General features: G+C 35.6%; 1 protein-coding gene across 4 annotated transcripts in view; it reads right to left on the reverse strand.

Annotated features, from left to right (window-relative positions):
* SNTG1 (syntrophin gamma 1) overlaps positions 1-12,792 on the reverse strand; it is a 343,053-nt gene that overhangs the window by 114,020 nt on the left and 216,241 nt on the right. For all 4 annotated transcript variants that reach the window (XM_068671708.1, XM_068671707.1, XM_068671705.1 and 1 more), the window contains one exon: positions 1,176-1,278. In XM_068671708.1, the coding sequence (XP_068527809.1) occupies positions 1,176-1,278 (103 nt within the window). The remainder of the gene's footprint in view (positions 1-1,175; positions 1,279-12,792) is intronic.

Genomic DNA, 12,792 nt, shown 5'->3' on the forward strand with positions numbered 1-12,792 from the left:
GCAGCCCAGAAGGCCAACTGCATCCTGGGCTGCATCAACAGAGGAGTGACCAGCAGATCAAGGGATATGATTGTCCCCCTCTACTCAACCCTTGTGAGGCCTCACTTTGAGTACTGGGGGTTACTGAGTACTAGATGATCTTTGAAGTCCCTTCCAACTCAAGCCATTCTATGATTCTATGATTCTGAGTGTGTGTTTGTGTGTGTTACTCAGTGCACTGTATGGTACCACATCCTTTCATAAAAAGGACAATGAGTTACTGAGATTTGTTTTTATTTACGGTATTGTTATTTCTTTATTGTCTCACTAAAATTTAATACCTGGAAAATATAAAAATAAAAATAAAGACAGTACTTCTGCAAATGACTGTATACAAGATTATATAATAATTTCGTTTATTTAATTCCTACTAACATAAAATCAAAGGCTACATGTAATGAAATCAAATTTTGGCTTTTTTGCTTTAAGAGTGAACAATTTATTTTACCCTTTTAGGAGAAAGAAGTGGAAGGAAAGCAGGGATGGCAAAAGGCACAGGCTGACATACATGAATATCCATATAGATGCTCAGGTATGTTGCAACTGTATAATTATGCACCCACACTCACATTTTAATACAGTTAAAGGAAGACAGCTGTCTCGATATGCCTCTGATGGGGCTAACTTACTAAAACTCAGTTGGACTTAAACAAAATACTAATCATCTGAAATTAATTTATTTTTAGGTAGAGAGACACCTACGTGAAAGCTGCTGAATTTTAAATAAGAAAGTTAAGCTCTTCAAATATACCCACACAATTTCATTTTCACATTTCGACGATAAAACTCTTTTGGACTAAAATGTTATCTGACACTGCCTGGAAAACTGCTTTTAAATACTCTGCGTCAGAATGTGAGCTACAGTTAATTAATGTAATTCCACTGACTCACATGCAACTTTGCTGATTCACACCAAAGGCCAAATGCTTTCTGATCTGTTTTTAAAGCAAAGATTGCACTCTTTTGTTTGAAGTGACTACTGCTACAAGACTTTGCAATTCGATGGCCTCATATTCAGGCCACAGTGCTTCCTGAAAATGCTGCTGTCAATCTCCCTCAATGCACACCAGGTTCAGAAGCTGGAACACTGAATTTAGGTGTTTTGTGTGTTTGTTTGCCAAGTGATAAAGGCTTACATGTACAATCTTCATTCAGTGGCAGTTTGAGAAAAGCAGGTGCTCTTTTTAGAAAGGACACAGTTAGGGTCACTTCCTCCCCAGCATTGCGAAGGACCTGAACCTGGAAGAGAAATACAGACAGGACACACTGAAATAAATGTACGACCAAAATATAGTTGCAAATGCAAACAATGACACACAGCTTTCACATATCAGAACATAACTGCTTTCCAACATATTGCAATAACATATTTAAGAAGAAAGTAAGGTTTAAAGTTTTGTATATTTTTGTTTGCCGTGCTCCTAGTCACACAAGCAGGTAATGGTGGTGGCACAATTAGCCTCCTTAAATAGCACTGGCTGTACTACAGCTTGTTCTCTGACATTGCTCAGCTCTGCACCTCCCTCTTCCAGACCTGGCACCATCCACGCTACCCTGCATGTATAAAATTTGTTTGTTTTGCTGGGCTTGTCTCATAAAACTCCAACCAAAATAATAGCTGTAGTTTCCACAGCTGTGCCATAATCCTATGAATAAATCTTTCCAATAGCCAGAGTTAAATTTAATCAAACTGCTCCAGCATGGATGAGAGATCTTATCTTCCTTAGAAATGCAGTGGAAAAATACTTATTTAAAGCCTTAAGTCTTCGAAAAGCACAAGGTTGTGTTTTACCATGGTAGTAGCCTAGATTTTGGAAGTAGGAAGACAAGTAAATCACCGATCCAGCTGTGAATGCTCTCAGCCTTCTTGTAACTCTTTCACAATTACTTCTACGGCTCTTGTTCATGTCTAGCTTTTTTTGTGATGTGGCTGATGCCAGCCCAAGCCACACAGCACAGAAGGGAACTCCATGCACCTCACCAGAGTGGTACAAAGGAGGCACATGAGCACCTAAGCAAAATGCTATACTTAACAGTGGAGAAATAACATTACAATAATGTTATATTATGAAAGCCAAGAAACATACACGGCTCTGTGTATCAGAGAATGAATAATTCCTGTTGTTCTGCCTCCGTAGCCTGCTAATTTGGGTTGATTTAAAACTTATAAAACTTAAAAAAACTTAAGATTGCAGCATTCCTCTGTCTTGATGACTGAACTTCCTGTGCAAAGAGCCAGCTTGTTGGGAGCAGTGGTGTGGAGCTGCTACAAAGTGATATATTAGACAAAACCTTTTAATGTGACATATTGCCCCCTCTTCTGCTATGATTTCATGATATCTGAATAACTCACAAGTTATGCCTATCAACAACCTATCCTACACATTTAATTACACACATGTATAATACTATATACAGGTATTCTTCCATGTGGAATCACTGCATTACATTTAGTTAATTTAAAGCAATTCATCAAGAAAAAAACCATCAACTTCCCATTTAAACACAATACTTCCTATTCTAGATTGGACGGCACAGAGGAGTAATGATATGATGACAAAATACTTGATTTAGTATCTGAAATCTACTCTGAAATTTTAGGCTATTTATTGATTAATATAGCGCAGTGATTGTCAAGGCATACTTTGCAAGATAGTATGTATGTGTACTAATAACCAGACACACATATACAGATACTAAAAGTCATGCTGATTCAAATCTCACCCCAGAACTTTAGCTGTAACATGAACGACTTTGATGTGCACTTCCTATTTCTGGTGTGTTTTATACCTCAGCACTCAAAAGTAGCACTTATTTCATAGAAAGATGACGATGTCTGTGGAGTAGTATAGATCAAGACTCTGAAATCCTGAATTCTATCAAAGAGACCATACTGCATCCTCAGGCCTCATAGAAAACACATCCTTCTCTCTAATGAAGCAGTTACATAGCTCAGAACAGTCATAGACAAAGCAGACACAGGCATGTATTCTGTATTGAAATGACAGATGTGGATAGACAAAGTGTGGGAAAAATACAGCTACCATCTGCCTTTTTAAACATTTTTTTACTCAGAAACAGGGAAGAAGGGAAGAAATTACAGCATTACCAACTCTAATTTATAGTCACCTTTTAAGATACCTACAAATAAGTGGATACCATCTACGAAAGAAGATGAGACACTAAACTCTGACCCTGAGGCTTTCTTCTTCCAAGAGTTAAATGAGCCACAAGTCTACATGATTTCATTTGATAATATATTGCTCTGTGAATGCTAGAAGTTGCCCTAAGTAGTCTAATGTGACCATTTTCTCTAACCTCTCACACTTTCTCTCTCAAATTTTCTTTTCCCATAGGATGAAGAATTTAAGCTGGTATACAATCTAGTTGAAATCAGCAATACTTACTTAATTTAAGCATATTTTGGACTGTATAAAGCATATAATCCAGAAAGTGACTGGATTAAATAAAATAAAATAAGACTAAAGAGATATAAAAGATTGAATCACAGAATCATCTAGGTTGGAAGAGACCTCCAAGATCACCTAGTCCAAGCTCTGACCTAACGCTAACAAGTCCTCCACTAAACCATATCACTAAGCTTTAAATCTAAACATCTTTTAAAGACCTCCAGGCCTCCAGGGATAGTGACTCAACCACTTCTCTGGGCAGCCTATTCCAATTAAAAAAAAAAAAAAAAAAAACTAATTAATTATTACAACATAGGAGAAATGGGCTATCAATCCCATTTCACTTACTTTCTAGTCATTATCAAAGCCATTTTAGGAAATAAGGCTAGTTGAAGAAAATTAGTTTTTTAATAAAATTAATTGTCTTTTTGTAGCTTTCAGTTGAAAACCTTACTGTTATTTTATGGTTTTGTCTTTATTTTACATAAGAAATTAACAATTGCTGAACTGTTTTAAATCAAGTATGTCTTACAGGATCAATTTACTTGGTGTTCTCATTCAACATATACTTTGCCATGCTCCTCCATTCCAAAAGAGAATGAGATATGATAGGAAATCTATTCTTACTGAGGAAACTTTTCAGTTGTATACTAGAACAGCTCATGTTCAGAAATGGAAAATTGGTAACTTCCATTACAAAGCTAACAGCCAAAATAAATTTAACTAGTTGTCATGGAGAGTTATATCTCTGGGGATAACAAAAAAAAAGATAATGTTGAAAAACAGGAGTCAGTTTGTCTGAAAGATGCAATACAGTATGTATTTCTACCGTTTTACAAAGATGAGTGGAATTCTAACAGAAGTCAGAGATACTGGCATATCAGTTCTTTTTTCTTCTGTCTCCATCATTGCCTGCCATTGAATTAGCTAAATGCTTTATAGAACTATTTTTGTAAAACAAGAACTGGATGAATGTAAATCTAGTGCTTGTCCAGGCTTCGGAGATGTACATGAATGAAAAATACATTTATTTGCACAAGTATATCCATGTGGATCTGCATTGGTAGCATATTCCGATAACAAAGCTACCACTGAAGTAATTTCATGAATATACTGAATATGACAGTTATCAATTGTGACATAATTTTCAGATAAAGAAATGGATAAGTAATTTTGAATAGACTTTATTACAAAAAAAAAAAAAAAAGACTGTAATGTTCCTAAAGTTTATACACGCACACACGTATATGTATATACATGCATATACGTGTATATATGTATGATACATGAGGTAAATTCATAGTAGTAAATCCATGGAATATTTTCCTCCCAAAATTTTAACTAGGTTGTACACCTAACATATTGAAAGTCTAACAAGATTACATCTAACCCTCCCCTCCCCAAAAATCCATTAAGCATTGCTGTTACTACTTGATGTAGTTTTATTTCATTTCATTTGGTGAGCAATACTAGCCATTGATTGGTTGGTGTAATACTCACTGTGTAGTGAAGTTATTCCTGTAACAGGAAGAAGCTGCGATGCTGAAAAGTCCCTACATTTCCTCATGAATATCATGGCTATATTTTTAATTTCTGCCACTGCAGAAATGCATAATATATGACATATATACATACATATGTATTTACATATGTAATATAGAATATTGTGATGTGAAAAGTACTATATAAACATAAATATTAAATACTGTTTATCAACTTCACTGTGCAAACAACAAGCTTACTACTGGTGTGATAAGTAAAAAATTTACCTTTGCCACACATAGCCCTATCTAAGGTTGGTATTTTCATGAGTGAAGCAAGACAGGTAAAAATAACAGTTGTGCTTTTCAGAGGCAGCATCTGTGCAAAATAGTGAAATTAGAAAAACTGGTATTTCTGGAGTGACAGTGTCTGTATTTCCACAAAATTACTGTAATGACTGCAAGACAGCCATTTGAAGAGGTGAATTTTATGGTGGTGTGTGATACTGCTGAATAAATCTTTCCATAATAATAACACCGGTTTGAATTTTCAATAATGCCTGCAATGATATTGCCTTTTAATTTTATAAAACCTTTTAAAGTCTCAGTTCAAGAAAACATTTGAGCATATGCTGAAGTCTCTCAATATATTCATGAAAGCACTGATGCGTGAAATCCCTCTGACTTCAGTAAGTATCTTTTCCTGAATGAGGCTGTAAATTCACTCTTAAATTACAAACGAAATTTATCCGCAAATGAAGTGGTAAGGACTTAAACAGAAGATGTATATTATCTAGGATTTGTGGTCTCCTGAGCTGAAGCAGATTCCACTCATCAGTATGCTTCAAAGAAGAATTCAGTTCTTTAATGAATACCTTGAATTATAAACATCTGGGGAAGAAGAACAAAAAAAAAAAAAAAAAATACTGTGTGTAGTTGTGTATTTTGCACAATCCACTAATCATCAAGTATGTCAGCACATACTACAATATATATCCTGGTACAATGACACAAAAGTCTGAGACCAGAATGCTCAACTTATGCACGCAGCTGTTTTGGATTGTGTTTATTCAAAAAAAAAAACTGGCTTTGTTCAGTAAAAGACAATGTAGTTGATTTAAAATATTCAAATTAAAAACACATCACGGTATGTGGAGTTTTAAATTCCTATGATCTGATAACAATTAGAATATTTGCCCATGAAGAATGTTAATTAATTAATATGATAGTTAAACCTATCAAAGCTTTTTTTTAGAAAATTTCTGTTACTGATGTACAGAGCAAACTAGAACACATTTTTATGACAGCAGTTCCAACTCAGGTTGTGCAACTGAAAGTACAGTTCAGATCATAGCTTGACATTACCAGAGTTGTTGATTTTGTATTTTGCTGCCCAGTTGTAGAACTTGTACTACATATCTAGATACAAAACCAAATGATTTCCAAACTAGAATGAGGAGGCTCCTCAAACAAAGCAAAAAGAAGTGCACGGCAGAATGGTACATGTACTGAGGATGAAGGAAGATATGCCCTTCTTTTCAGAAAGCAGTAACCTTTTTTGCAACTAACTTGCTTCCAACACTCTTTTAAAAAAAGGCAGGAGGATGCAGTAATATTAGTGGTTACAGCAGTGATACCCTACCTAAGCTTACTACTAAGTAATTATTCTGAAAAGTGGCAAATAGAGATTTAGAGTTTCTCAGGATGACACAAGAATTGAACCAAGGTAGCAGTTACACAGTGAATGCTCCAACTACAAAGAAACTATATAAAAGATCATTTCAGAGCCATTTCAGATTCATACAGAGAGATTCAGGGTTTAATGCTTTTTGACAAGTCTCAACAGACTTACCACTTAGAAGTAAAATTATTCTTGATTCCAAGTGACAGCACTCATTTGAGCTAGACCATCATGTGGTTTCTCAGTTGGACAATATCATACTAATCTTATTATAACTATCTTCTGGCTTTATTCATTGCTCTTCGCCCTACCTGTTTTCACTAGCTCATTGGCTTTGGACATAAAAGATCCATAATATGCAACCTCAAGACTCATGTATAAAGCATTAGTAGAAAACAAAGAGACTTTCCTTTAAAAACAGATAATCATGTTTAAAGCCTACATGCAAAGTAGGTCATTTGCATTAGTTGACAGTAAAAGCTATCTACAAAGTTTTGTTCATAATCAGAACTAAAGTGTTTAGTAATAGCAATAGACTGAAATTCAGAATAGCAGCAGACTGCAATTATTACTTAGGTGTTTATCCTTTCAAAACTAAGGAGTGCCTCATCAAAAGATAACCATTAACACCTAAGGAAGAAAAAATAAATCATGGTTTACAAAAAAGTAAAAGTCTGACAGAAAAAAATGCTCTGACAGCATTTTCCTGTTCTTCTTTCATTAAACTTAGCATTGTTAATAAACAAAATCCAGAAAAAATATGACTAAAAATGCTTAATTAGCATTCTTAGGTCATATACTTTAGTTTGGAATTCTGTTCTACTAAAGACTGTACATATTGGTCATCACAGTTTGTATTATATAAAATCATTAGCAGGCCATTAGTTCAATGCAGAAACTACAGAAAGTGAGGAATTAGAACTTGCTAAAATTGTAAATGTTTGCAAACTGGGAATGGCAGTTACAGGCCCCTCAACATTCCATAACATACTCTGAAAAATTAAAGATATTATTTCCCTTAATAAATTCTAACTCTACTACATTGTTTGCAGTGACCTGTCAGTAACCTGGACTTATGGACTTTAGTGGAACAAACTTTGGCCTCTTCAGGAATCTACTTGGAAGAATCCATGGGTTAGGGCCCTAGAAGAAAGGGTGGTCCAAGACAGCTAGTCAATATTCAAGCACCACTTCCTCCAAACTCAAGATCAGTGCATCCCTATGAGTAAGAAGGCAAGCAAAGGGGGCAGAACAACTGCATGGATGAGCAGGGAGCTCCTGGTGAAGCTCAGACAAAAAAAAAAAAAAAAAGGAAGTTTACAACATGTGGAAAAAGGGACAGACCACTTGGAAGGAATATAGAGACGCTGTAAGGACATGCAGGGATGCGACAAGGAAGGTCTAGGCTCATTTGGAATTAGATCTGGCAAGGGACGTCAAGGACAACAAGAAGATCTTCATCAAATACGTCAGTAGAAAAAGGAAGACTGGGGAAAATGGAGCAGTTGCCCTGTTCACAAAGGATGACAGAGCTGGATGCTGGATGACAGAGCTCAGAGAGTTGTGCTTAGTGTTGCAGTCTAGTTGGAGACCTGTAACTAACTGGTGGTGTCCCCCAGGGGTCAGTACTGGGTGCAGTGTTGTTCAACTTACCAAGGACCTGGACGATGGAACAGAGCGCACCCTCAGCATGTTTGCTGACAACACAAAGCTCAGAGGAGGGGCTGATACCCCAGAGGGCTGTGCTGCCATTCAGAGGGACCTCGACAGGCTGGAGGGTTGGGCCAAGAGGAACCTCATGAAGGTTCCTCTTGGAACCTTCAAAAGGGCAAGTGAAGGGTCCTGCACCTAAAAAGGAATAACCCAAAGCACCAGTACAGGCTGGGGGCTGACCTGCAGAGAGGGACCTGGGAGTCCTGGTGGACAGCACTCTGGCCACGAGCCAGCAACGTGCCCTTGTGGTCAAGAAAGCCAATGGTATCACAGGTTACATTTGGAAGAGCGTTGCCAGTAGGTCAAGGGAGGTGATCCTGCCCCTCTACTCAGCCCTGATGAGGCCACACCTGGAGTATTGTGTCCAATTCTGGGCTGCAGAGGCACACAGAGTTCTGTACAAGAGGGACACAGAACTACTGGAGTGAGTTCAGAGGAGGGCTACGATTATTAGAGGACAGGAGTACCTGTCATATGAGGACAGGCTGAGGGAACTGGTCCTCTTTCGCCTGGAGAAGAGAAGACTGAGGAGAGACCTCACCAATGTATATAAATACCTGAGGGGAGAGTGTCAAGAGGATGGAGTCGTTTTTTTTTAAGTTGGGCCCAGCGACAGGATGAGAGGCAACAGGCACAGACTGAAACACTGGAGGTTCCAGCTGAATATGAGAGGGCATTTCTTTACTGTGAGGATGACAGGGTGCTGGAACAGGTTGCCCAGAGAGGTTGTGAAGTCTCCTTCTCTGGAGATATTCAAAACCTGCATGGATACTATCCTGTGCAATGTGCTCTAGGTGATCCTGCTTGGCAAGGAGGTTGGACTAGATGATCTTCAGAGGTTCCTTCTAACCTCAGCCATTCTGTGATTCTGTGTGACCAGTACTTCTCTGAATCACCCAGTTGAACATCAGCCTGTCGATTCTCATGTAAAATCTCTTCCATAAAATGGGTTTTGTTAACATTCCCAAATCTATATTCCATGGACTACTACTGGTCTTGAACTGTGTCCATAGAAGAAAAAAGTACACAAATATGCATTTCTTAGTTATTGAATGATCATTCATTCTAACAAGAAAATGAGTGGAAAATAAAATATCAGTATTTGTTTTATAAAAGGATACTGTAGAGTACAAAGAATAGTACTTGTATAGTGCAAAGAATAGTATTTTGATTGAAAGAAACATTACATTTTAATGTTTCTTGTAACCTATAACACATATTAGAATACAGAGAACATGAATAAAATGCATTTTAATGTTCTGATTAAAATGTAAGCATTGAATCAACTGAAATTTGACATGTGTCATGTACAGACCTTACCTCAGTGCTTAAATGATGCAGTTACTCATGACAAGAAAATACCTATGCAAAAAACAAACAAAAATTTCAAAAAACTGGAAGACTCTCACCTAAACTCTTTCTGTTCCTGTTCTCTTTCTGTTCCTTTCTGTTCTGAGCTTTTTCAATACACCTGTGTGTAGTGTGTATATGACAGAGCTGAATCACACAAGTGCCTATCCTTGTTTTCACATTGCCTACCCCAGTATGGTTCTCCTTCTCTAGGATTACTCAGCTACACTGAACAATCAGTGTGGTTCTATAGTTTTAATAACTCTTCTTTAAACTCTCATAACTTTTCTTTTTATGTGGAAAGTTATTATGTACTCAACTTCTGGACATCTACTATTCTTCTCTGCTAATTAATTCATAAACACATATTATTGTAATTATATATTTAATGAGTTTCTAAACAACTGGATGAGAAGAATGAAGCAAACCCCTTAACAGTACTGAAAACGTAGAACAGTTTCTAAACTTCTAAACAGAAACTAAACTTCCATTTATTCTATATTTGAAAAAGGATATGAAGTAGGAGCTTTAATTCTTTTGAGCAAAATAAAACATTTTACCAGTTGTATATTACAAATGTATGAGGCTGATAATGCCATTACCATGTAGCTAAACTACACAACCCCACCATCTGTTAAATATTTTAGGTCAATATGACTAATTCTGGTTTGAATTAGTTCCAGTAATATGTATATTTCAGCTTCTACAGATATTACATGCTTTAATTATAATAGAATTTATTTATGAATTATCACACCAATGACAGATTTACAGAAATTTAAAATAGGAGTCAGATTTTGTTTGGAATCACTCTCATTGCTACAGTCCAAATAAAAAATCGATCGTAGCTTCTTTGGAAGAAATGTGTGATCCTCATAGTAAGCAAAACAAGATTCCTAGAGAAATGGGAGAAGCGTCTACAATACTGTTACAACAACATCTACAGATTTCTACACAGTTTTGCAACATTTACTAAACAAGCATGTTCTTTCTGTATGTTGTTTGTGAAAAGATCATCAACAATATTCAAAACGCATGCACATTACTAAACTGCATAACATGGCTACTACTTCTTTTCCTAATGCTTCAAGTCTCCCAGTTGGCCCTGCAATTTGAAATACATTCTTAAATTTTAAATATTTTCTGAACAGAGATATGTCTAAGATCATTGAAAACATTGCTTGAACATTTTATCTGACAAAGCAGAGCCTCAGTTCAGGGGCAGAGTGGGATCAGTTCCAGAATAAGGGTGTGCTTACACTAATCACATTGCAAGACTGGGGTCGAACAAACAGCTAGTGGCAAATTTCACATTTACATATTCAATATAAAATTTGCTGTTGGCAAATATGACCTTAACATTTACTTTTCATGAACAGTCACACTAATCAAACACCAGCACATAAGTGCACATGAAAAATTAATACAAAATGGTCTTAAAGAGTTTGAAATCAAATTTTAATTCTGAATTTGAATAATATTAATGTGCAAGCCTACTGCTATTTGTTCAACACTAAATGTTATTGACTTCACAATGACATAAAGCACAATTCTTGGACAAATGTGTATTTGAAGTAATGTTTTAGATCAATATATGCAGTTAAGTCTGCTAAACTTCTCAGCAGCTCAAGATTTAATCTCATAATAAGATATTTTATTACTTCAGGGAATATGCTCAATGGCAAAAGAACTAAGTTTTCATCTGAGAAAACATATAATAAAAGTCTTTCATAGCATTTAATTCTATTCAGTACAAAAGAACTTCACTGCATCTAGCTGAAGATGAGAAACTGACTTTGTTCTTTGTAAATATATGTAAAAAAAAAAAAAAAAAAAAAAGGAACAAAGAATTCCCAAATTTAGCAAAACACTTAAACTGATACTTTTAGGCAAAGGCATAAATGTTTTGCTGAATTGGGATTCAACACAGCTATCCTGTGATATGGAACATCCACAAACGATATTGCCTAAACATTTCAGGATCATTTTCAGAATCTATATTTTAAGCCTTGGAGAAAATGAGGTTAGGGTACTCACACTGGAGATCTAACTGGAGGATATCTACAGACATTTTGGAAAGAAAAAAGACTAACATATAATAGGTAGGCAAAAGAGACAATTTTTATTTCAGCATAATTATGAAAATGTGCTGCTGAATTAAAGTTCTATCAGTTTATAGAATGAGGTCTTCATAACTTATGAGGTTAAGCTTAAATCTGAGATATTTACCCCAAATGATCAGATTGGATATCTCATTTCAACCCTTATTTTATTTTCCTAATTAGGCAATAACCCCACAAAAATCTTACCTTGCCAGCATTTAATACTTAATACTCCTATAAAAAACAGAATGTATAGACTGTTAAATAACATGGACATGTTTTCCGAAGGGGAAAAAAAAAAGATAAACAAAAAAAAAAAATCTGACAACAAAAGAAAAACAAAATGCTTTTTAAAAATTGTTACATTGCTGCTGGGTGATATATCAGAATATCACAGATGAATGCACAAACCAGAGGCCCCAAGTTTAGAAACTGTAGGTCTTCCAAACCTTAATAATTTTGGTTTACAATTTTCTGTGTGCTGTCAGTGGCTATAAAAATTCAGAAAATAAGCAAAACAATGCTGATGCTACATAACTCAAAGTTACCTAAGGAACAACTATATAAAAAGATGATTCCAACAAGCACACTCTTGCAATTATATAACACTTTTCTACTGAGATATAAAAAAATAGGTCTTGATAACTTCTTGGATATTAAGAGCTGTAGTTGTAGAGGTTAAAGTAAAATTTTAAATGTCTTTGTACTGCCAAATTCCAAAGTTCCCAAGATTTTAATTAGAAAAAAAACACTACTTTGTCTCTAAGATTTGTTTCTGTGGTCATTGTTGTACATTTGATTTATCTTACCCTAAAACTTCATTTATTTATTGATAGAACAATGCTTTAAATAGCTTGTAAAACCTTGTAATCTTTCAGGGTGACAGATGTTAAAACGCAATGTTTCATCTATTAGCTTTCATTAAGGCCAAAGTTATCTCTCACTAACACTTTTATCTGCAATCACTAACACTTTTCTCTGCAATCACTAAGTCAAAAATAATACATTATGACCTG

This window comes from Anas acuta, chromosome 2, assembly GCF_963932015.1.
Source record: "Anas acuta chromosome 2, bAnaAcu1.1, whole genome shotgun sequence".
NCBI lineage: Eukaryota > Metazoa > Chordata > Aves > Anseriformes > Anatidae > Anas > Anas acuta.